A 25816-nucleotide genomic window follows, 5' to 3' on the forward strand; every position below is an offset into this window, starting at 1 on the left:
AAAAAAAAAAAAAAAAACAGGAATAAAGTTGTGATCAGTGTTTTACTGTGGACTGCAATTATATATTACTTAATAATTTTTGCTAGGGAAAAGGCAATGGCCATTATCTCCCTAGCTTGCTTTCCAGCTTCTAGGACTCTTCAGGAAACAAATTTAGACCTAAAAACGAGGTCGTATCATAACAGAAATTCACAAACAGGGTGCTCTCAACAGTATGATTTCTTTGCATGCTCTCGGGTCTATTTAGAATTGTGATAGAGATTATTGTTTAAAATTATTTTTTATTTAAAAATATATTAAAATTAAAAAATTTAATTTTTAAAAATTATTTTTAATATCAACACATCAATCTAAAAGCATAAAAATAAAATTTTATTTTAGACAAAAAAAAATAAAATTAAAAAGTTTAGAAATAGGATGCAAACACACCCTTAGCTATCCATTGCTTACCGACACATTTTGGTGTATTTTTGGGGACTAATAAGAGGTTATCCCAAGCATAAAAATCTACAGCATCCCAGAGTAAACGGTTGCGTTGACAAGGGAAGGAGCGACAAGGCAAAAGAAGGCCACTTATTTGCTTGAAGAAAGAAACAATGGCTTTCTCCTCCAGCACCTTCTCAACAATCCCTGTATTTCTCTACAAAAGCACTCGCCATGCACCGAATAATAAAACAAGGCTTAGACCACCCATCACTGCTACGCTCGCAGAGAAGAAGAATACCAACGCCTTACAGTACAGGAAACTTGGAGACTCTGATCTTGAAATCAGCGAAATCACTATGGGAACTGTAAGAACATTTGTTTTCTTGCCACATCTTGTTTTTCTTTTTCGTTTGAAGTTTGTAATGAAGTAATAGTAAATGAGTTTGCCTGTTTTCTTCATGTTTTTTCCTGCAATGTTGTTTCAGATGACATTTGGGGAACAGAACACAGAGAAAGAAGCTCATGAAATGCTTAGCTATGCGTTTGACCATGGAATCAATATTTTTGACACTGCAGAAACTGTAAGTCCTTTGCTTAACTTTGTTACCTTCGCACTTATGGACATTCTTGACTGGGTCTCTCCAACAAATTTCTGCTTTGTAATCTTTTGTATTGCATAATAATTTGTTTGTTTGTTTCTCTTTTTTTTGTATAAAACTATGGAAGACAGGATTTTCCTGGCTCCCTTTCTTTATTCCCACTTATAAGGTAGGTGGACCTAACCGTGTGATGAATTTGAGCTTTGCTTTACCCATGAAGAGAAATAGCTCAGAGAGTGAAGTTCCTATATCTACTTATTAGGTGCTTCTGTATGCTCATTTTCTTAGAGAAAAGTTAAGTACCCCTTTCGTAATTTGTTGGTATAAGAAAAGTTAAGTTTCCGGTTCTTAAGTAATTCATCATCCATTTAAAATTAAATCAGTTCTTAGAGAGATGGGGGCTTCTGGACACTTTTGGTAAATGAATTGTTCTAGAACCAGGTGCTACCACTTAGTGTTTTTAGTTGATGGAATCTTCAAGATTCAAGAATTGACTGCATATAATGGGGAAAGAAATAATGAAATAGGTTTGATGTGGACTCGTTTTTAAGGCCTGCATATGAAATAGAGAAAGAGGAGATTGAAAAGATGAAATCACAGGATGCTACTTAACTGGGAGCAGTGGATGTCAACTCAGTGTCACTAATGGTAAATGCCACTCAATGCAAACAAAGATTGCTCCATACATATTTAATTTAGTCGGAGGATAACTCCATTCTGATCAGTAAATGAACATGCTAATCTTTTTTCTTTCAAACACAAAGATTGCTCTCTACTAGCGATAGATCTTAGTTTATATAAACTAGGTTGTTACAAACCTTTTCAAGTATGATAAAGTTTAACTTTTTGTCAAGATTAAGAGTACTAGCCTTACGGAAACTGAAACAAATAGAAGGAAGGCTTTGTAATCGTGATAAATCCAGTAGAAAAATAGAATCCCTGAATTCTGTAGAAGACAATTTAAAATAGTCTTCTCAAATTGTGTAATAAGCTTTGACAACTTGATAGGAAACTACTCATAAATCCTCTAGAAAACTATGATGAGTGCACTTGTTTGAAGCACTGGAATTTAGACATACCTTTTCAATGGTATATGGCGTTAGTGATGTTTCAAAATTAGTGGAGTTAATAGTTATACTTCTGAATTTGACCTCAGACTCTCAATATGCACAAAAGATTTAGTCCAGTGGAGGCTGCAGACCAAAATCTTCTAATTGTCTTTAATATGTAAAATCTGCCAAGTGAAACAAACTCCAAGCAAAGAGGAATTTATAATAAATATACCGGATGCATTTGATCAAGTTTAATAAACAAACTCATCATAAGGTTCATACTTACCTTGACCAGGCTCTCTAAATGAAATCCAACTTTTGATCCCTTGCACTTGATAATTCAGTAAAATAAATTGTCCATCTTACAATATGAAGCCTTGAGATTGGATTGGAAAAGTAGATTTCTTCTTTTGTTGTACAACTTGGATGGATATCGCTTTGACCATGTGCAAGCATGATAATCATGTTTCATTTAAACTTATGGGTATTGTCTTGTCCTCATTTGATGGCATCTAAATCCTATTCGTATGTGCATCTAAATTAGACATAACAAATGTCCATGTGAATTTTTCCCTAGGTGCGAAAAACTTTGCAGATCTCAACATCATGAGCTTCAACCCTTAGGAAAGATCTTAAATGTGTTTTCATTGTGGATGCGGTTACAAAGGGGAAAAAAATAAAGAAATTGCTGTTCTCTTTCTAATCCAATTTCAAGGCTTTGTTTTGTTAAGGCGGGACATAGTATTTTAATGAATCATCAAGTGCCAAGGATAAAAGTTTTTTTTGTCAATTCTTCTTTGCATGCAGTTCCTTTTACTTGAAAGATTTCTCATGTTTTTTTTTTTCTTCTGAAAGACGGATGCTCCTACAAGTGTAAAAACAAACACTAAAATGAGAGTGGCCTTTGCCAGATACAAAGTCAAAGTTTAATAGGAGCATCTCTAGCAAGCCACTAGACTCAACCTTTTCTGCATGTAAGATTATAAGGTCTTTGTTTTGAAGTTACGTGTCTCTAGTTTCTGGAGCTTGGTGTTATCTGATCTGTTTTTTTATGGTTTTATATATCATTTGAACTAGATGCATACATTTTTTCTTGCAGTATCCTATTCCGGTGAAGAAGGAGACACAAGGAAGAACAGATCTCTATGTTGGTAACTGGTTGAAGTCTCAACCCCGAGACAAGGTACTTTGTTAAGAAACATTACTTGCCAATGTTTCCTTTTTAGAGTTCACGATAGGCCCCCCTGATCAAGATTTTAAATGTTCTTTCGAATTCCAGTTTCTTCAATCTCATTAAGTACTTCAATTGATCAAAGCATGATATTCTTTCCTAATCCTTTGCTTGAATTGCCGTGCTTACTTCTTAGCTAGTGGCAGCAGTTAATTTTCAGTATGTCTATGCTTCTAATGGTGCATGTTTTTATGTGTGCTACATTCAATGTCAATGGTAACCGATAATGGTAGATAAAGTTGATACAATATTTGCAGTTAAAAGCTCGAAGCAGATCCATGGTCTTAATTTATGCTGAACATTTACTCCAGAGTTGCTAATTTGATTTGTGATCTGTCCCGTGTTAATTTGATTCCTTTTGATTAATGAGTGATTTTTGTTTTTGCGGTGGTAGAATCTGGAGCTGTGGATAAATTCATGGATTTGTATGTCCGGGTTTAATTAATCACCGAATTTAAAGATATCATCAGTAACTTTAGTTTTTTCTTCACCACACATCTTTCCTGGTCACCACTTGGTTGACTCAAGCTCAAGTACCTAATTTCTTAGTACTTTCAGATCAATGATATATGGTTATCTTTCATTATGCATAGGTTATTTTGGCTACAAAAGTATGTGGGTATTCGGAGAGGTTCAGTTATCTTCGTGGCAATGCTAAGGTTGTGCGGGTTGATGCTGCTAATATTAAAGAGAGTGTGGAGAAAAGCCTCAAGCGCCTTGGCACTGATTACATTGACCTGTTGCAAATCCACTGGTAACTTTGCGTGTTTTTTTTTTTTTTTCGTTTTAATGATTACCCTAGCATCTGAAGTTCAGATTTCCTATGACTGGAGGTAATTTATATGATTGACCTTGTTGTTTTGACCCCAAAAGAAGATTTGCAATTACTTTTGATTTAAGAATACATGATTAATTTGCTTAGAATATAAACATATGCTGATTACATTTTCACAAGATCCTTAACTGTCCTAGGATATATATTGTGGGATTCTTAACTACTGAACCAGGAATATTTTTGGTTTCCAGCTACCTGGAGTCTCACACACCATGTATTGAAATCCCAATAGAACTGGGACAGCCAGTTAGGTTCTCTAGGCAGACTAGGCCTTAGTTTTTAGTTACTTGTTACATATTTATCATATTGGCTAGTCAATCATTTAAATTTCAACTTCCTATATGCTGCTGATTAATGATAGTATGAAACTACCGGATATGGTACTCCTATATGATCACATCTTCTATGAATACATCAAGAGAACTTATGGCAACAGATTTTGCTCTGCTTATATCACTGAAGAGGTTGTACTTTGTCTTAATAAAGAAATTAGGATCTGGGCGTCCCTACAGAAACCGAGTCACTGATCCTCTTATGTTATAGTTTCTTTATTTCAAAAGATTCATAATGCAATAGAAGCCAAAAGCTAGTGCATTTAAATAACAAGGACACATAGAGGAGTACCATCTAAAAGGATCCGCAACATGACATTGTATGAGCATTTTTGCTTGGCCAAGAGCTAGTGCATTTAAATGCCAAGGACAAGTAGAAGAGTACCAAAAGCTAGTGCATTTAAATATCAAGGAAAAATCAGGTATAAAATGGCTTTGATCAAGATTCTTAATGATCCCAAGTGTAAAGTCATATTTTTCCTATATTGTTGGAAACCTTTTTGTTGTGTTGGGATCATTATGCTGTAAAGTTTTATAACAGGACAAACAGTTGACCCTACTAATTTTTTCTTCTCTCTTTACTTTCCCTCCCTGATGTATCAACTGTTTGTCCTGTCATATCACTAAGGAATTTCTTATTATACTTGCCAGTTTTCATTCAGAATAAAAGCTATATACGAAAGGAAAACTCTCATCAAATGAGTTGTGGTTTAACTTCAATACAGGCCTGATCGCTATGTAGCAGTGTTTGGTGAGTTTTTGTATGATTATTCAAAATGGAGACCAAGTTCGCCATTTGTGGAGCAACTGAAGGCCTTTCAAGACCTGATTGATGAAGGAAAGGTAACTGGTTGCTATACATTTAACGACTTGTATCTCCCTGATGTGTTAAATACATATATTATGGCACTGTTTTTTGGATAATATGGTGAATTTATACTCTTTTCTTGATGTAATACGGTGAATTTATAAATGATGAGTGCATCAGACATTCAAGGAACACTATAAATGAAAGAAATCTTGAACTGCATTCTGAAATAATAGAAAGGGAAGAGATCACATGTTCAGCTAGTATAAAAGAAATCACTCAAACTGATTATCAGTTGAAGACACTCCTCAAAGAAAACTATCCTGCAGCATCCCACAACAAAGTTAAGAAAACTATCCTTCCTAACTTATAAAAATTGTTGTGAAGTGAGGCAATTTTTAAAGAATCTGGACTTCTGCTCCATCTTGATGCTCCAAACAAGTGGAGACATAGCACACCTCCACTGCATGCCTCCTCCAAAATCTGTAAACTGCTTCCGAAACAAGTCATTGACAGGTTCCAGAAATGGAGATAAAGATCTTTGTGTTGGGGTTTTACCAACAACAAAATAGATAGAGAGGAAGAGAGTCTCACTTACTACCAGTCCTTCTAAAGTCTAAACTGCACCTACACATCCAGGACTCACTGCTGATGAATAACAATTCATGTTATAAGCACTAATCTACTGGCCTGGGAGAGAAGATGGCTCTGACCTCTGACTTTTCTATCTTAACACTTAGCTTAATCACATGGAGGCAGGTCTTTGTATGATTTATCCCTGTTTTATCTTGCATGAATTTAACATCAATATTTTAGTAACTGCTTGAGAATATGAATGCCTTTGAAATTATTTAGGTACGCTATATTGGTGTTTCAAATGAGACTTCATATGGAGTGATGGAGTTTGTTCATGCAGCCAAAGTTGAAGGATTGCCAAAGATCATCAGTATCCAAAACAGCTATAGTCTGCTAGTTAGGTGTCGTTTTGAAGGTAATTGGTTTCTGTTCTTCATATAATTTCAGGTGGAAATCCAAAATGAAGCCCTTTCTGATCTGACGCCTGCTGCCATTATTTTCCACTTTCATTGCTGCATCTAACATAAATTTTAGAATAGAAGATCCTGTTATCTCACTCCAGCTTTTCTATTTCACTATTTAGTACTTATCACCTTAATTCTCTTTCTCGGGCAAGGCATTTTTGTACACGTAGAACCCAATTCTTCCTCACATGTCTAGTATCATGCCCTCTGTAGCTCTAGAACTTGGTTACCAGTTCTCATTGATGTCCGCTGGACTCTTTTATCTGTTATCTGTGTTAAGTAAATTTTTCTCAATTGTTTCTCGTAGTACTTTTTTTCCAGATTTTCTTCATGCCTTTAAAGCTTCTAGAGAAGCCCTTAACGGTTTTGCAGTTGAGGCCAATGCTTTTCTAATTTCATCAATAATGCTTGGGATGCAAACTGAGCTTTGAGCAGCAAAAATAGTTTAGAGGACAGGTGATTACAAGAGGAAGTTTCATGACTGAAAGTATTTGATTGTTTATCAGATAACCTGATGTGCACATCTTGTTTCAGTAGCTGGCTACAATGTCATGTTGCTATGCTGGGATTGAAGTTCAATGCCTCACAATTTGAATTTGTTCTCAAAATTTTAATTCCTTGCTTTAGGCTTTGATTTCATTCTGATAAATAATTAATACATGTCACGCTGTGTTTATTCTGTCCCTTGTTTAATAAACTAATAAAGTTGGTAGAATTGGGAGTTTTCCCACCCACTAATAAATTAATTCTAAGTTTTACTTGGAGAAAGCAATAGACAAGTTGTACTTGTTTGGATGCTTGTTTGAAGGCCAATGTAATTATGTCTCCTTGGTTATTGCAGTTGATCTCCTTGAAGTCTGCCACCCAAAAAATTACAACATTGGCTTGCTTGCTTACTCTCCATTGGGTAGTGGCATGCTGAGTGGGAAGTATTTGGATATTAACTCTGAGGCTGCAAAGAAAGGAAGGCTAAACCTCTTCCCTGGCTACATGGAGAGATACAAAAATTCACTCTCCAGGGTATGCTATAATCTAAATGTTTCTATAGATTGCAATGGACAGTTTTGAGCATGTTTCGGACTCGTTGATATACAAATGCAGAGAAAGCACGGTTGACTCCGTTGTTAGGGCAGAAGCAATCTCTGTTATGAGAAACTAAGTGGTCTAAGTTCTATTGTGTCAGAAAAATCAGAAAAAAGTATTAGTGGCACTTTGTGTAGGAGAACTAGTTGAATTGTTGGACTTTGTCTTTTACAATCTTGTTTTATTTTTAGTTTTACTAGACTAGTTTACAAAAGCATTGCTCTTTGAGATTTTTCGTGCTCTTGGTAAAAAAGATCCTGAACAATGTCGTACTTCCACATATACACTAGAAGTCAGAGGGCCATCAAACACACACACACAAATAGAAATCCATGAGCAGGAACATTTCTCGCAGGTTATCGTATATTTAAGATGTATGACTATTTTGGAATCCCTTTTTTTACTGCATTTAGTTGATTGCTTTGAACATCAAGTTGAATCTATTACAGCTAGTTTGTTTTTGTGCTCAATGTTCCTCGTGTCTCAGGAAGCAACCGTACAGTATATTGAATTGGCCAAGAAGCATGGTCTAACTCCAGTTGAGCTTGCCCTTGGATTCGTTCGAGACCGTCCATTTGTGACAAGTTCAATCATTGGCGCAACTTCTCTTGAGCAACTAAAAGAAGATATCGATGCTATTATGACGGCCCCGCGACCTTTGCCAGCTGAAGTAACTGCAGATATTGAAACTATTTTCAAGAGATACAAAGATCCGTCCATCATTTAACTGTTGTTGCCTTAAGAGTCTGTTATAATCTTTAAAGATTAACATATATTGTCATATTATCACTATACAAGCATTTATCGAGGCCAGGGAAAAAGAACACTTGATATGAAACAATCGAGTATTAGCTCAACGAAGCTTTCTACCATTTTTTCTCCATACGTTAAGAACAATAACAGGTGTTTAATATTTATGAATTTAACTGTGCTAACTTAAATACAAATATGTTTATGCTAGCTTGCGGGTTGTCTGTCTGAGCTCGCAGGTATCTGGTTCGCGTGGGTTAATAATTGCGGGTGTTGAACAGTCGTGAGTAATCATGCGCCATAAGACTTGATAAACATGACCTACTTGTATGATAATCCTTCGAGGGTTTTTTTTTTCCTTCAATGGCCGGAAAAATCTTCAATATTTTAAGAAAACCTATTATTCCATGCTTCATTTATTAAACTATATTGACAATTGTATTTTAATTTATATGGTTTAAAATATGAAGAAAAATGAAAGATAGTATACAAAAAATGAAAATGAAAATATCAATTAGCACATTTGAAAAGCAGTTTAACCAGTCAGGGGACGTGGCGGCAATCAAAGAAGCGCGCCAATATCTGACCCAATTGCTTTTTAGCTACAAAACCACCTTAACAATGTGACACGCTGCTTCCTTCCCTCCTATCTCGCCTCCACTCCCTCTCCCTCCCTCCCTCCCTCTCTCTCTCCGGTCACACAAACAAACGTTGATGTGCTTCTTGATCTGATTTTTCTTCATGATCAATTGACAGAATCCATCTCGCCCAAAGAAAAAACTGAAAAAAAGAGAGAAACATCACCTTCTTACATCCTGAATCAGACATGGGTCATGTTCTCTGAAATCTGCAATGTGGGTCAATATTCTTGTGATATTTTCAAGATGGGTTAATGATTTGTGCGTTTTGAATCGTTGAATGTGATCCGATATACACCCTTTTCTTTTCTTTTCTATATATATTCTTCCGCTTGGTTTTGGGCAATCTTTAGAAGGTAAAAAAAAAATAAGGATAAAAGGAAGGTTGATGAGAGGCCAAAGTAGAAGAAAACATATGCATCTATGAAGACTGAGGCACAGAAGTCGCCACGGCACCACCTGATGCAGTTGTTGTCGGTTGAGCTTCTTCTTCAGCAGAACTTTCAGATGGAATGGCAGATCTTGTTAATTATGGGAATCCTGAGCGTGACATTGAGCAAGTTAGTTCTTTACCCTTTCCGTTGCTTGCAGCTTTCTTTTGTCCAATGTTTATAAAAATGCAGGCAAACCAGGGGTTCAATAAAGAACAAAAAATTAAAGCAAACTGTTCATTGGGTTTATTAGGTTCAATTCACAGGCACTTGGTGTTTTCCTGGATCCCTAACAGATACTGGACGCGCAAATACAGTTTCTTTTATACTTGCAATGTCCCTGCCTTTTCTGCACAATCAAGTTAATGCAAGATTATGTTGAACCCTAAGACATACCAAGATACATATTAGGTTAAGAAATTATGAATCCAAATATGCTAATAGGCGATGATATCCCTGTAAACAAAGAGAAAGCGAGAAAAAGGTGTTTAAATTTTGTAGTTATGAGATTTGAAAAACTTGTGAATCCAACATTTTCATTGTAGTGTTGGTCAGGTAGTTTAGAAGGTAGACAAGTAAAGCTATAAACAAGAGCAAAGCTTATTGAGTGGTCTGTGGAAATCTTCTTAAGTTAAATGGTTAACTGGCTCTTAGAAGTAGCCCTTCAGGAATTCTAGATGAATATACTGATTAGATGGAATAAACTGCTGCAGTGTTCTCTTTATGAAAAATAGAAAATTATAACCTTAGAATTTCTTCTGGTTGCATTTTCATCAAAGCTTTTCGTTTCTTGATGCTTTTTTATCTTCTCTCTTAATTTTGAAGGCACTAGTTACTTTGAAAAAAGGAACTCAATTAATCAAGTACAGCCGCAAAGGGAAACCCAAGTTTCGCGCCTTCAGACTTTCTCCGGTATGTTATTTACCATTTAGCTGACATGTCTTTCAGCTTTTGCTGTGGTCCTGTGGAACTTTTTGGCACAACAGAACAGAATGTTGCGTTGTCCCCAGAATTAATTTGTCTGGAGAATTTGAAATCATGTAATAACCGATTTTCCCCTATTGGACATGTGATCGAAACTTTTCTTTTCACATAGGCTGTAAGATTTAGTTTTGTTCTCCTAAGTAGGGACATGTCTATAAGCACTGTGGATTGGCAACAGTTGTTAGAAAACTGAAAGTTAGGGTGCCTACACAGTTCTCACAATAAAGTAAGTATTTATCAGGTTAACCTAGTTGAGGATCCTTCTCTTATAATGTGATTCAGTCCTCCTCTACTTGGCCTGTCCTCCTTACTTAATGTATGATCTAAGATGATATCTTTCATCAACATACTGGATTTATGTTTACAAATGAGCGTTTATCTGGATTTCCATATATCATCGAAACTGGTTATTCTTAGATGCATGCTTTGATAAACTTTTTGCAGAAAAAAATCATGTCTTTATTTATTCCCTTGTTTCTGCAATGTCCTGCAACCTTGGCATTTTTTCTTAGACACATTTCATGGCTAAAGTAACTTGCTCAAATATCTATATAATGACCCTCAGAATGATTCTGGTGCATCTCTCGTTACCCTCAAGGTTATAAATGATTTCAATTTTAGTGCTATTAACAGGATGAAACATCATTGATCTGGTTGTCACATGGACAAGAAAAGAACCTGAAATTGTCTTCCGTATTGAGAATCATCCCTGGACAGAGAACTGTGAGTTGAACATTTGCTTTGGGAACTAGATGTTGATATCCATTTCATTCATTTAACCTTCAATTATGTATAATACCATTGAGATTCTTATTTTGAAGTGTCAAAGTCTAGACATTGTTTGCTATGTTCTGATTTATACAGGCCGTGTTTAGAAGATACTTGCGCCCTGAAAAGGATTACTTGTCATTTTCACTTCTATATAACAACGGTGAAAGATCTCTTGATCTGGTCCGTGCCAGTAAACGTTCACTTGTATTTTTTTCAGATTTTGATTTATCTTTGTACTACTAACAATTTCAGATCCAGTAATTACATATTTACTTTTTATCCATAGATCTGCAAAGAAAAAGTTGAGGCAGCGGCGTGGCTTGCAGGCCTCAAGGCATTGATTGGAAAAAATCATAATAGACGTACAAGAAGCAATATTTCAGATGTGAGTTATCATTTCAACAAATGTGAAGAGTTATTTTTGTCTTTGATACCTTGGCATGAATAACCAAACTGATTATCCGTGACAATCCTTTTAGCTATTATCAATGATTTTACAGGGGCTAAATTAATTTTTTTTTTAAAATGATCTTTGATTGGTTAAGTCCTCCCAAAATCAATGGAATTGATTGAAGGGTAGATTTTGGAGTATAAAACTATGAGAAGATCATAGTAGAACATTTTGAAACAAATAGGATAGCTTGGAAACTCCACTATAAAGCAGTATTCTAGTCCTCTTTAAAATGCTAAGCTTATTTAAAGTACATATCTTTTTAGAGCTCTATAGCGGATGTTTCTGAGGCTAGGTTCCACACCTGCTAGATAGAACTTAGAGCCCCTCTTATTTGGATTCACTACTTACCTACTGATTACTAACAAGCTTACCGCCTTACAAGTTGGTAAGTTCTACCAAGAACTTGCATGACACCCATCATCATTAAATTTTTTTCAAATACAAATCATAGTAAACCTCAATTAAATTATTTTTCTGAACTAATTAACCAGGAACGGATACTATGATAGTCATAAAGTTACATATCCATAGTGATAATCTGAACATGTTCCAGGGTTAGTGATTTCAAATCTTGCATGTGCACGTTGACCTATGTTCGATGATAACCTTACAATGTGTGACAATGAGCACATGTTCCTACTGCATTTAAGGGGAATCTGAAAATATATTTGCTTCTTTCTTAACTTGATGATATGTTTGTTACAGTTTATTCCTGAGACAACCTAAGTTTGTTTCTTGATATTTTAGTTTCAGCTAACTGATGGTGAGTTATATCAAAATGGTCGTCCTTTTGGTGCAACTCTAGAGTTCACTTCAAGTCTTGCTCGTGGCAGGGTGTCTATTGATTTAGGTTCTCGTGACAATCCTTTGGATTTGAGAAGCTCAGATGTGTCAGAACGATCAAGTATGCAACTAAGAGCAAGTACTGGAGGAGATTTCCGAATTAGTGTTTCAAGCACTCCTAGCTGTTCGAGTGCTGGATCCGGCCCAGATGACATAGAATCCCTAGGTGATGTTTATATTTGGGGAGAAATATGGAGTGATGGGGTTTTTCCTGATGGGTCTGTGAGCTCAGTTCCTACAAAGAACGATGTGCTTACTCCTAAGCCCTTAGAATCAAATGTAGTTCTTGATGTTCATCAAATTTCTTGTGGTGTACGTCATGTTGCTCTTGTGACAAGGCAAGGAGAGGTTTTCACCTGGGGAGAGGAATCTGGGGGGAGACTTGGTCATGGAATTGAAGATCACTTTACTCATCCTAAACTTGTTGAGTCTTTGGCAGTCACTAATATTGATCATGTTGCATGTGGTGAGTATCATACATGTGCTATATCTACATCTGGTGACTTATTTACCTGGGGTGATGGGAGCAATAATTCTGGACTTCTTGGTCATGGCACTGATGTTAGCCATTGGATACCAAAAAGAGTTTCAGGTCCTTTAGAAGGACTTCAGGTTTTATCCATCGCATGTGGAACGTGGCACTCAGCCTTGGCAACTTCAAACGGAAAATTATTTACATTTGGTGATGGAACGTTCGGTGCATTGGGCCATGGAGATCGAAAAAGTGTTTCAAGTCCCAAAGAACTTCAGTCGTTGAATGGGCTAAAAACCATAAAAGTTGCTTGCGGTGTATGGCATACTGCAGCTATCGTAGAGGTAATGAGCCAAGCTGGCTCAAACATTTCATCTAGAAAACTGTTCACTTGGGGTGATGGTGATAAGCACCGTTTGGGCCATGGAAACAAGGATATTTATCTGCTTCCCACCTGTGTCTCTTCCCTTATCGACTACAACTTCCAACTGGTAGCATGTGGACATACAATGACTGTTGCCCTCACTACCTCAGGTCACGTGTTTACCATGGGTGGCTCTGCATATGGTCAGCTAGGAAATCCAAGCTCTAATGGAAAAATCCCTTGCTTAGTACAAGACAGATTGGTTGGTGAATTTGTTGAAGAAATTTCTTGTGGGGCATATCACACTGCTGTCTTAACATCAAGAAGTGAAGTGTTCACTTGGGGGAGAGGTGCCAATGGACAATTGGGACATGGAGACATGGAAGACAGGAAACTTCCGACATTGGTTGAAGCACTGAAAGAGAGGCATGTCAAGAGTATATCATGTGGCGCAAATTTTACTTCCAGTATATGCATCCACAAGTGGGTTTCTGGAGCTGACCAATCAGTTTGCTCTGGTTGTCGACAAGCATTTGGTTTTACTAGAAAGAGGCACAATTGTTACAATTGTGGGTTGGTGCACTGCCATAATTGCAGTTCCAAAAAAGCAATGAAGGCAGCATTAGCACCAACTCCTGGCAAACCACACCGTGTGTGTGATTCCTGCTATGCAAAACTCAAAGCTGCTGAGTCTGGAAATACTTCTGCTATTAATAGGAAAACTACTGTTCCTCGCCGCTCCATGGACATAAGGGAAAAGATGGAAAGGGGAGAGCCCAGGTTTTCAAGAATTTTACTCTCTCCCACAACAGAACCTATAAAATACCTTGAGATCAAGTCAGGAAAGCAAGGGGCACAATCTGAGGCTGCTTCCATAGTCCGTGCTTCACAAGTTCCATCACTTTTACCGCTAAAAGACGTTGCATTTCCAAGTTCTCTAAGTACTCTTCAAAATGCATGGAAGCCTGCTCCTCCAATAGTGCCTCAGCAGACTGTTAACTCCTCTCAGCCCGCTGCCAGCTCAAGACCTTCATCACCATACTCAAGGAGACCAAGTCCTCCACGCTCTGCCTCTCCAGGATTCTCCAGGGGTGTGATTGACAGCCTCAAGAAAACAAACGAGATTTTCAAGCAAGATATGACAAAAATGCAAAACCAAGTACTGCTTCAATCATATTTGTAATTCTTAATTGCATGCTTTGTTTGATTTGATTGCTGATCATCTCATGAATCTCAATAGAGAAAGGAATAACTCTTGTCTTTTCTATTATCCTTGTTGGCTGCAGATTAAAACTTTGAAGAAAAAGTGTGATAACCAAGAATTGGAGATTCATAATCTAGAGAACCGTGCCAAAGAAGCTGCTAAATTGGCAGCAGCAGAATCTTCCAAGTCTAACATAGCCATGGAATTTGCCAAATCCATCACAAAAGAGGTATATTTCTCTCTATTTCGATGCTGCACTCCAATTCAAATAATTCTCTCCACTCTTGCAAATATGATCACATTATAATATATATTCAACAATAACTTTGTAGAGGAAACCTCCCAAAGCCCCAACTAAGTGACCAGCTCTGATATTTTTTTATCTTACATCAGGCAGAATTCAGTGTAGAAAAGCAGCCTTACTTACTGTTTTTATCTATTTATTTATTTTTGTGAAGAATTCTTCACTTCAAATTGATTTAGAAGATTTATATAACTACAATTAATAGATAATGAAAAGAAGAAAGAAACAGAAAAAAGAATTTGAAACAACAAGCTTGTGATGACTAATATAAACAAAGAAATGTTTTGTTGAGTAATGTTATGTAAAACACACCTGTAAATATAAGAACTAGATTGACAATATGTCATGTATTGATGCTCAAGACATTCATGCATCATTAGCACACTCATGCAGTAGTTACTATAACCAGACATGTTTTAACTTCTAGCCATCTTAGCTCTTTTTTGTGCAAGTTCGAACTCTTTCTTTTCCGTACTCGTTTTCTCTTAAAACGAAAAGCTCTTTCGTTTCATTCTCCACAAACCGTGTGGCCACTTATCTACCGTTCAAAGTCCTTTAATATGACAAGTTTGTTGGTACATGTTCTAGATCTTGCTAATTTCCCAATGCGTGTTACCTTTCTTGTGATTTAGTTGAAGGAGATGATGCAGCAGCTGCCTCCTGAGGGCCGAGAAACTGACACCTTGAAAGCCATTGATTCTAAAATAGAAGCTGTCCTAGAAAAAATTAGAGCATCTGAAAGTTCTTCCTTGCCAGAAAGCGTAGGGTCTGAGTACCAAAATGCATCAGCATCAAGTCATTTGACCATTGACTCTTCTAACTTGTTGGAGAAAAGGATGGAAGGCCAAACAGATACTGTGAGAGCTACTGCGATGTCTCATACTGATGGAAGTGTTCCTGAGGAAAGCAGCAGATCGTCTGTTTCTCATTCGACAGAGGCTGTACCTAGAGTAAGCTCAGAAAACGAGTCCAGAACACCTACAGCTTCAATAAAGAGAACTGAATCACAAAAAGAAATTATCGAACAATTTGAACCTGGGGTTTATGTAACTGTCATTCTACGTCCCAATGGCGTAAAGATCTTCAAGCGAGTCAAATTCAGGTATGACAACATGGTTGATCCAATTGAACTTCATAATACTAGTTTGCAAATATATTCATTGTTGTCAAACCCTTAAAGTGTAAAGCAACAAATACCATATAGAGATGGATCAAATAGTTGTGCAACTTATCATATTTTGCAGCAGTGGTTCACCATTAACTGAAACTGCACCCTAATTACCAACGCTTTCATTACTGTAAGTTTCCAATGAATTGTTCAGGTTTTTGTCTTGTATTCGGGATTTCTAAAGCCTATATACATGCCACGGTGGTGGCAAATTGGAATTGCAGGCTTGAATGAACAAACTCAGCCAAAATTAGAAAAATTAGTCTCCTCATCACTGGTAATGAAATGCAGACTTCGGAATAAATAAAGTTGGTGGTACAGATCAAAGATCTTTTATGCTCTGAATAACTAAAATTCATATGCATCTCTATGATCACCAGTTTCCTTCGTATTTGTGAAATTAGCAACCATTCTTGAGCTCAAAAAACAGTTGTTATGATGGCTTCAATATCTTCCACTTCCTTGTCTCAATTGCTTATACCTGCCTCCTTCGTTTTCAACAGTAAAAGAAGGTTTCAGGAGCAGCAAGCGGAAGTATGGTGGAAAGAAAACAAAGATAGGCTGCTTAAGAAATACAGTCCACCAACAATAAATGTCAGTCTGGTCGGAGGACCATCGGCCCCGGTTGGATCATCCTCTTCTCCGGCTCCTACTGAGGTAAATGAGGCAGGACCAACAGAAACATAGTTTCAGAAAGTAGTCTTTCGCGGTACAAAGTAGAAAGTTGAACGTAGGATCAAGAAGTTGCTCTTCAACCACTTCATTAACAATCCTCTAGTTGTCAGTGCCCTTGTTATTAAAAAAAAAAAAAAAAGCATTAGAGGAGGGATCTTCTTTTTTTTCTTCCTTCAGAAATTTAATGGTAGAGCAGGGATTTTACTTACTGAAATTACAGTTCAATATTTGACACGATGAGATTGGAATGCAGAAATACTCAATTCTTTTTCTTGCTTTGGTTTTTGACCTGCTTTTATGGATATGCAGAGCTATATCTATATCGTCAACATATCTCAAATAATCAAACAATTCTTTCGTCTCAGTTGGATCTTCAAAGTTTTTTATGAATTCTTCGTTGTGTAATACCCTCAAAAACTATAATAACAGATAAAAAAAAGACATTTGGTACAAAAAAAGGGGCAACCACAGTAGAGGAAGCGGAAGCTGCCCTGTTCTTCATGTTTTGAGGATCACTGTGGCTTTAGATCTCCACCAGTTGGTAACTGAACTGATTGTCTACTAATCAGAGTTTCAGGTCGGATGAACTGCTGCTGGAAATGTAATCGTTGCTGTTTTTTTAAATATTATTTAGAAAATATTTTAAAATAATATTATTTATTTATTTATTTATTTTATATTATTATATCAAAATAATTTAAAAATATATAAAAAAAATAATATTTTAAAACTAAAATATTTCAAAAAAATTTAAAAATATAGTTTGATCACAATGTCAAATATTATCTTATTTTGATAGCGTATGCTATTATTATAGTGATTGTTTTTAAAGTATTTTTCTTGTTTAAAAATACATCAAAATAATATATTTTATAATTTTTTTTACACAAGCATATTAAAAAAATTAAAAAACATAAAAAAAAAATATTTTAAAGCTAAAGTATTTTTTAAAATTATAATTGGATCACAATGTCAAATTTTATTTTATTTCGCTAGTGTTTATTATTGTATTAGCAATTACTTTTCAAGATAATCATCACCTAAAATTATATTTAAAAAATATTTTTTATATCAAAATAATTTAAAAATATAAAAAATAACTTAAAATAAAAAAATAAATTTTTTTTTTAAACAATGCATCATCGGAAAAGACAAACTTCATCTTCATGAATTTTCCTTGGTTTAAAGCCCATATGTTGTAATAAGCTGGCACGTGGTTTAGGTGACAACTTTTGAGGTTTTTCTTTTTTTGGAATTTGTGCTTTTGTTTTTCCTTTTCTTTATTTTCTATACCCACTCAATAAATTGATCCAACCAGCTTACATTACACACTATTTATTTATTATATTTGACTTTTAATATTGATTTGCAAATTACTAGATCTCACCGTTACATATAATTTTTACAAGTCTACAAAGTATATTTAATATTTTATTTTTAATTATTTTATTATGAATCTATTTATTTTTATGTTTCAAAAAAATTATTTTTTTATTTAATTTAAATTAATTTTTTTAATATTTTCATTTCATTTTGATATATTAATATTAAAAATAAATTTTAAAAAATATATTATTTTAATATTTAAAAAAAAAAAAACACTTTACCTATTAAAGGTTTTTTTTTTGCTTTGACAGTGTTTTCAATACCATTTATCTTAAAATTTTTAAATACATTAATATAAATGTGTACTTTAAAACATATATTTAAATTCAATAATTTAATAAAAAAAAATTAATAGACTTTTTTGCTTTAAAAATCTCATCTTATAAAAAAATTAATATGTATCTAGTATTGTGATATAAAATATTTTTTATTTTAAATTTTTTATTATTATTTTTAATATCATCACATTAAAATTATATATATATATATATATATATAAAAGCACTAAAAAATATTAATTTAATATTTTTAAAAATAAATATATTTTAAAAAGACTTTCATAATACTGTGAAAACAAAAATACCAAACAGCTAATTAAACATTACCGTTACCAATATTATCTTTATTAACAAAAACCATTACCGCTATCATGATGGTGGTTTTGGTCCACGCGCTCTCTAACCCGCACCGCAAATTTAGAGAGGTCACGTCAGATCAGCTCAACGGTTCCTCAGTCCTCACCCAAATTAATTAATTTCCCATCTAATTTCCTTCATTTCCCAGGAAAATAATACTAATTTACTCGTAGCTTTCCTGGAAAGCGCCAATCCAATTTTCCTCTAAATAATACAGCAGGAATAGAACGCAATCCATCCTTCATTTGTTCTTTTCCAAAAAAGAAAAGAAAAAATGGGGCAACAGCAATCGAAGGACGAGTTGCTGTACCAGCAAGTGAATTACGGAAATATAGGAGGCATCAAGACTCTTTGCAGCCAAGGCGCTGGCCTCGAGGTAGGTCCCGAATAATTTATAAAATTCTTGCTGCTGCTGCTGTTGTTGTTGCTGTTGTTTAAAAAGAGATTTTAACTGGTTTTGTGTGTGTTGCAGTGGATTGATAAAGAGGGGAAAACACCACTGATATTGGCGTGTTTGAATCCTCAACTTTTTGATGTGGCTCAAACTTTGATTGAGCTCGGTGCTAATGTCAATGCTTATCGCCCTGGTATGCCTTGCTTTGATTTGCTTCTTAATTGTTAAATACTTCTTGCTTTCTCTATCTCTCTCTCTGTTTTTTTTTTTTAACTATTAATTTTGAGTTAAGAGAAATGAGATTCATGCTTAATTATTACTCCAATGCATGAGCGAACGGGTTGATTTTTTGAGAATGTGTTGAATTCTGTTAATTATTATTATTATTGAGTTGCAGGTCGTAATGCGGGAACTCCCTTGCATCATGCGGCGAAAAGAGGTCTTGAAAATACCGTGAAGTTGCTTCTTTCACGTGGAGGTGAGGTGTACTGTCGTATATTGCTGTCGTTTTGGAAATTTCATGTGCTTGCTGCTGTGTAGTTTTTTTTTTTATTTTGTGTCTCTGGTAGTTTAACTTTAATGAGTGCTTTTTTTCTTTCGAATTTTCAGCAAATGCATTAGTGATGAATGATGATTGTCAAACTCCTCTAGAAGTTGCTAGGGCGAAGGGGCACAGCAATGTTGTTCGTGCAATTGAGGTATGCGTAATGCGTCATGTTGTGATGTCAGTGTAACTACTTTGTGTTTGGACAATGTGGAAAAATAATCTGTGACTTACCATGTTCTTACTATTTCTTTGCAGAGTCATATTTGTCTATTCTCTGGTTGGTTGCGGGAGTTTTATGGGCCTGGATTTCTAGAAGTATTGGCACCTCGGTTGGTTTCAAGAGACGTGTGGGTATCATTTCCATGTGTTCATCATTTGTTGTTTTTGCAACTCCATTTTAAGTTGTGCGATGTGTCATCTAGGAAGTTTGAAATGGCATGTGTCATGTAACATTTGCTATTCTTTATTTGTGATACATCAAATTGTTCTTGTGAAGCACTGGAGTTCTCATGCCTGTTAGTGCTGTATCATTTGCAGATGGGTCGTCGTTTTACCTACTGGTTCTCGTAATCCTAGAAGGCCTTACAAATTGGAGCTTGCCATTTATTCTAGATTGCAGGTATGCAACTAAAAGTTTCTAATTTGCAAGAAATTGGAATACTGGATTCACATTCACTGTTGAAGTTTATAATGATTTAGGCCTTTGCTTTTGTGCCGCAATTGAGAGTTATTTTTTGGTTTTAGGCTCCACTTCAGTGATCCTTGCATTTGTTTTTAAGCTCTGGGAATTCTTGTTTGACACATTTCTAGTTTGCTTTGGTGGTTTATCTTTATTCGTGTCTATACAGTGGTTGACTTTTTGGTGTTGTTATGAGAACCAAAAGGAAAACCTTCTACTATCAAATTTCTCTGGTTATGAATCCATATAGTCTGTAGCTATCCCTGTTAACCTTCCATGCACTGATTTTCTTTAATTGGAATGCTAAAGGCTAGTGAGATAAAACTTGCTGTCACATTTTCTTAACAGCTTTGAATTAATTGGTAGGATTTGGTGTGGATTGAGTGTTGCATAGGTTTGTCGAAATAAAGAAATTGTTGATAAGGCTCTAAGTTGTAAGTAGCCACATGTTTGGATCTGATATATTAAAGACTGCAATGTTCAAAACAGTATCAAAGACTGCTGAGATGATACTTTCTGTTAGTTTTCCTTGCAGCTTTTACTTCCTTAGTTTATAGGATTTTGTATGGATTGACTCTTACTTAAGTCTATCCAATTCAAGAAATATTCCTGATTGAGCACCAAGTGGGAAAGGAGACCAAAGGGTTCTTAGATTTGGACCTTAAAATTGAAATGAACAAGAAATGCACTTTTTCCATCCATAATCAATTGTGGTGGTACTTGTGACTGGAGCAGGAGTGTGGCATGTGTGTTATTTTTAATGATCAATGGTTAATTTCGTTGGTAGTTGTTGCCTGAGCTTGAGCATGGCATGTGTGTTAATTCTTCATGATAAATCAATCCAAATTTGTCATGGTTCAGACATGAGTATTTTTCCTGTACACCTATAGGTTGTGGTGTAGCTTCATAAAACTTCTTTTTGCTTCCAATTTTAACTGGAGTAATCTTAGGAGACTTTCTTCTTTGTACTACAATCTGGTATTGGAGCAATCCTTCATACAGCCATTTCTTCCTTCCTCCTTGCATTATGAAGACATAAGAGTTCAGAAGAGACAAGTCTCCATAACTAATGCTAACTTTACTGGAGGACTCTTAGTGAAAAGTCTCATCCATTCAGTGAGCGGTTCCACTTGTCACTCTTCCAATGGATGAGATTTGTGGGAAGTCATAATTGAGTTACCAGTTCTGCTGAGGTGATGGGCTTACTTTCAAGTTCAAGATCTAGCAGTAGAACTGAGTTGCCAGAAGTTTACATATTCAATGACACTGATAAACTTACCCAAGGGTGATGGTAACTGCATAGGAAGTTAACTGGGCATGTATATTAGTCAAGGAGATGCCCGAGTTGATGGCGAGCTTGTGGTTTATGAAGCAAGATCTCTGCCAGTTCTGCTCTGAATTTAACCAATTGTAGAATGTGGTGAGAAACAATTAATGTTGTTTGGGTAGTAGCTCATTCCACAAGTAGAGGTAGAAGCTAGATGGGCATGTATATTAGTCAAGGAGATGCCTGAATTGATGGCTGAGTTAGTGGTTCATGAAGCAGGATCTCTGACAGTTCTGCTCTGAATTTAACCAATTGTAGAATGTGGTGAGAAACAATTAATGTTGTTTGGGTAGTAGCTCATTCCACAAGTAGAGGTAGAAGCTCAGGTGGAGAGCTCTGACTAATAATCTCTCTCTAAAATCCCATGTGAGTGAGACACGGGATATTATCCTAGGTTGAAGTCTACCTGTTTTATTTAGGAATCCAAGCACCTGCAGTACCGCTACTAGCTTTGGTGTCAAATGTGCTGCTATGTTGTTCTTTCTAGCTGTTTTTGTGCCATAGAAATCTTCCTTAATGATGTTCACAAATGAGATTATTGCTGCATGAGAGGTGGTCATGATTTAGATACTGCTCCCACATTCAGATTTTTCATTTAGTATGCTTTGTATCAACTGCCACTTGGGACATTGTGGTGTTATTAGGACTTTGCAGCACATAGGTTGCATTTTGAAATGAATCACTTTGTACTGCTTATTAAAACAAAGCAGACTTGGTTCATGAAGCTGCATGAAATGGGACTCCAACTCATTTTTGAAGAGCTCTTCCGTTGATGATAGTTTGCTATTAGGGAAGAGCTCTTCCTTTTAGTTTTGCAGCCCTGTTTCCTGGTTTGAATGAACATGCCAAATAGTGTTTGCAAATGCATGTTGTATTCCTACATTTAAAAGTGCTATGTTTTCTTCTCTTTTAAGCAATGAGTTTCTGGTTTTAGTAATTTTCTGACATATCAATGAATGCCAGGATGCACAACCACGGACTATTGTCGCACTGTGGAAAGCAAATCTGGAAGAAATGAAGTTTCACCACTCTGATCCATCTGTGATGATTGTTGATAACTCCACCAGTAATTTCTTAATGATTATAACTATTTGTGAATCTTCTGTTGGCCTTCTTTGAAATTTATATTATGTTGATTTCCTAGTCCCTACATTTACTCTGGATTTTATGTCCATGCGTAGCCTCAAGAGGCAGGAGGCGGAGACGAGCGAGGTGTAGGTCTCTAAATGTTAGGCGTAAGTATGATAAATAATCCTGACACCATAAGAAATTAGATACTGTTCAAATTACTCTGGCTATAGTGTGCCTCGCCATGCTCCAGCCTCCAACATGAAGTAGATATAACAGATATATAGCAAAAAAAATTGACAATTCACTGCATCAAAAGGAACTTACATTTGGTTAATACTATATTGATGATCTTAAACCTGAAATGTTTTGTTTTCAGAAACGCAAATTAAACTCGCACCTGCAAATGAAAGTGACAAGCAACAGCTTCAGTGGTTTTGTGATGCATGCAAAGGAATACAGCAGGTTTGATTCACCCTAGTATACAGTTCTTCTTTGGTCAAAGAGCAATTGACAATTACTAGTAGACAAGATGTTTTTTCAGCTGAAAAGTATTTGAATGCCTTTTCCTTTCTTTTGATGAAACCATAACATCTTTTAAGGAATCCTTTTCTTATAATGCTATAATTTTCAAGACTATCCAGACTCCAGCATAACTAATATTAGATGTTATAGCCATATAAGAGGCCTTCTTGAGAATGGGGTTGTTCGGGAGTTCCTTAGATCCATTTAGAAGACATGAAAATCCCTCCTTAGGGTCCATTCTAAGCCTTCAAAAACAGTAGGTTTCATGCTGTCAAAGGATCTTATTGTGGGAATTTTTTGGCATAAAGTGGTTTTATCTTTGGGTTATTATTGGTTTTCATGTCAACATGGTCAAAGTGAAAACTCATATTATAGAACCATACATACTTTCTTTTCATGTTGGGAGAAGTCAAAGCTTAAACGTCTTAAAATTACACCTGTTTTCTTGTTCCCATATATTTGTATAGTAAATAATGTACTACTTCCCTTGAGGCTCATAGCCCCCCTCGAGTTATGAGCCCATGCTCAAACATCCCTTGTAACTGCAATGCAGATTGGCTAAAACAGATTGAAGTTCCTTTTGCACCTGATCAGCTATTTTATATTATGTTGTTGATGTGCTCCCTTTTTAAAAAAAAATGGTTTTTATTTGATGATTAATTAGAAAAGCTCCTAATGTGACTACAAGAGTATCCGTTTGATGTGATCTGTTACTTTAAGTTCCGATCACATTTCAAGTGTGTTTCATACCCTTAAATTAAAATTCCATTTGTTGTTGTTTGCATATGTATGCATAAAGTAGGAAATTTCAATATAAAAACTTGCATGGTAAATAAGAGCTTATATCATTCAGACTGACTTTGTTCATTATAAGAGTACTTGGGGCATGAATGCTTATAATGTTACAGGTAACGCATCCTCCAGCATTTCTGCATAATTCTCAGGCTCCAGTTGTTCAAGCAACTGCCCCATCGTCTGCTGAAGATATAGAGATAGCAATGGCAATGAATGCCTCCATTCAGTCTGCAGCAGAGAGACCTATTTTTGACCCCCACTCTAGCACTGGGGCAAGTTCATCCACCAGCTGGAGTTACCCTGTGAATACTGGCAGTCAAGTTGCTCTGGAAACGCCAGCAGCACCTCCTCCAAAAGTAACTAGCAGTGAATGGGCACTGCATGAAACTGGAGCTACCAGCAGTTCAACTCAGCAAACCAAGATCCAGAATAGCAGCATCGCTGATGTCTGGTCAGCAACTGATGCCCAAGGTTCAGTCCCATCAGCTCCACCCATTGTAGATGAGATTGTAGAAGATGGTCCCATTCACTACCCATCAATTGATTCCAGCCCCATTGATACTTCTTCCCTGTCTGTTGAGAACTTACCAGAAAACACGGGTGAAAAGAGAGAAGATGGAGGTTCTTCATCATGTGTAATATGTTTAGATGCTCTGGTTGAGGGCGCTTGCATTCCATGTGGCCACATGGCTGGATGCATGTCTTGTTTGAAGGAAATCAAAGCCAAGAAATGGGGTTGCCCTGTGTGTCGTGCCAAGATTGACCAGGTTGTAAGGCTCTATGCTGTTTGATTATTGCTGAAGAATGAAGCTAGAAATGGTAACTATTTTCTGGGCCCCTCAGAGTTATGTTTTCTTTCCTATAGAACAATACATAGCTGTAACCTTTTTTGTGAATTATTTGAACAAGCCTTTGTGTTTGTGCCTTCTGTAGCATCACTCGAATTCCCTATTTTTGGAGTTACCGGTGTCCTTCCACTGATGTAGATCACATGCTTGCAACATTTCAGATTAACTTATATTGGAAATTAGAACTATTTTCTCAATATCTGAATTATATGAAACTATTAGAGAGTGGGTAGGATTTTTATTGAGAATAGCTGGACACAAGCATGAACCTTTTGGGAGTCAAGTGATATACTGTGAAAAAACATGGGACTCTGTTGATCTGCTTATCAATTTGAATGCATGATCATGAAGAGAAGTAAAATTTACAAGAAACAGAAAACGCTAAATGGCTGGCAACCATTTCTGCAGGCAAGTTTGGCAGCGCAAGGGAATTGACAATTGCAGTACCAGCAGCTGGATCCCCTTGTTTATGGGTTAGTAACTTCTTGGAACATTCAACTCGTGTACTTGTGAAGTAAAGCTGAAGCTGGTTATTGTTAAACCATGTTTGGGTATTTATATGAGCCTTTGTGTATAGTTTATTTGTATGCATAATATTGTTGTATATTTAAGTCATTTATGAACTGCATAAAAGGGATCCAAAGTATCTTGCAATTTTCAAGGTTATCCTTTATGAAAATAACTTGTTCGTGCTAAATCAATGTACATGCATTTGCTTCAGAAGTGGTTTATCAGCTAGCCTCATCGGGTTCCTCCTTAATGGAGCTTGCAAATCTTTGATCTTTAACTATTTTTCCCCGTGAATGTCTTTAACCATCTTTCCCAATTAAAGTACCTGGCAATTTATACTCCAACTTTTGTGTGTAATCACCAGTAGATGGTAAGTAACTTGGAGAAATTTAAGAAAGATCAGGTTGGGTTGGTGTTTCGTGTGCGAAGGGATGAGAAATTAGCGGATCATGTGTTGTTTGTGCCATCCAACATGTCCTGCAAATTTCCGTGCCTTACCTTGCATGTCAATTTGTGAATTGTGAGAGGTGCAATGCTGTTTTCTAATTGAAAATGATGTGATGTTAGTTATTTGATGGTTGCAAATGTAAGTTTAAGTAAAAAAGTAAACTTCATTTAGTAAAAACTGTTGATATGTG

At 36.0% G+C, this 25816-nt stretch overlaps 3 protein-coding genes across 4 annotated transcripts; all 3 read left to right on the forward strand.

Annotated features, from left to right (window-relative positions):
- Nucleotides 1-501: 501 nt before the first annotated feature.
- On the forward strand, nucleotides 502-8327 carry LOC118057272 (uncharacterized). The gene is made up of 8 exons (XM_035069794.2): nucleotides 502-791; nucleotides 912-1007; nucleotides 3177-3260; nucleotides 3902-4062; nucleotides 5201-5318; nucleotides 6139-6274; nucleotides 7165-7343; nucleotides 7894-8327. The coding sequence occupies exons 1-8, from the start codon at nucleotides 597-599 to the stop codon at nucleotides 8131-8133; spliced, it is 1209 nt and encodes a 402-aa protein (XP_034925685.1). The 5' UTR covers nucleotides 502-596; the 3' UTR covers nucleotides 8134-8327.
- A 131-nt stretch (nucleotides 8328-8458) lies between these two features.
- Nucleotides 8459-16720, forward strand: LOC118057279 (PH, RCC1 and FYVE domains-containing protein 1). Its single transcript, XM_035069807.2, has 9 exons — nucleotides 8459-9354; nucleotides 10051-10137; nucleotides 10843-10932; nucleotides 11074-11160; nucleotides 11267-11365; nucleotides 12182-14272; nucleotides 14400-14546; nucleotides 15254-15723; nucleotides 16293-16720. The coding sequence occupies exons 1-9, from the start codon at nucleotides 9307-9309 to the stop codon at nucleotides 16474-16476; spliced, it is 3303 nt and encodes a 1100-aa protein (XP_034925698.1). The 5' UTR covers nucleotides 8459-9306; the 3' UTR covers nucleotides 16477-16720.
- A 1806-nt stretch (nucleotides 16721-18526) lies between these two features.
- LOC118057288 (putative E3 ubiquitin-protein ligase XBAT35) lies at nucleotides 18527-25365 on the forward strand. 2 transcript variants are annotated; one of them, XM_035069818.2, is made up of 11 exons: nucleotides 18527-18861; nucleotides 18958-19072; nucleotides 19277-19357; nucleotides 19489-19577; nucleotides 19682-19773; nucleotides 19964-20045; nucleotides 22396-22498; nucleotides 22614-22667; nucleotides 22880-22965; nucleotides 23934-24639; nucleotides 25077-25365. In XM_035069818.2, the coding sequence occupies exons 1-10, from the start codon at nucleotides 18760-18762 to the stop codon at nucleotides 24609-24611; spliced, it is 1482 nt and encodes a 493-aa protein (XP_034925709.1). In that variant the 5' UTR covers nucleotides 18527-18759; the 3' UTR covers nucleotides 24612-24639; nucleotides 25077-25365. The 2 variants fall into 2 exon arrangements, with proteins under 2 accessions (XP_034925709.1, XP_034925717.1); XM_035069826.2 differs by lacking the exon at nucleotides 22614-22667.
- Nucleotides 25366-25816: the final 451 nt, after the last annotated feature.

Source organism: Populus alba, chromosome 8, assembly GCF_005239225.2.
Source record: "Populus alba chromosome 8, ASM523922v2, whole genome shotgun sequence".
Classification (NCBI taxonomy): Eukaryota; Viridiplantae; Streptophyta; class Magnoliopsida; order Malpighiales; family Salicaceae; genus Populus; species Populus alba.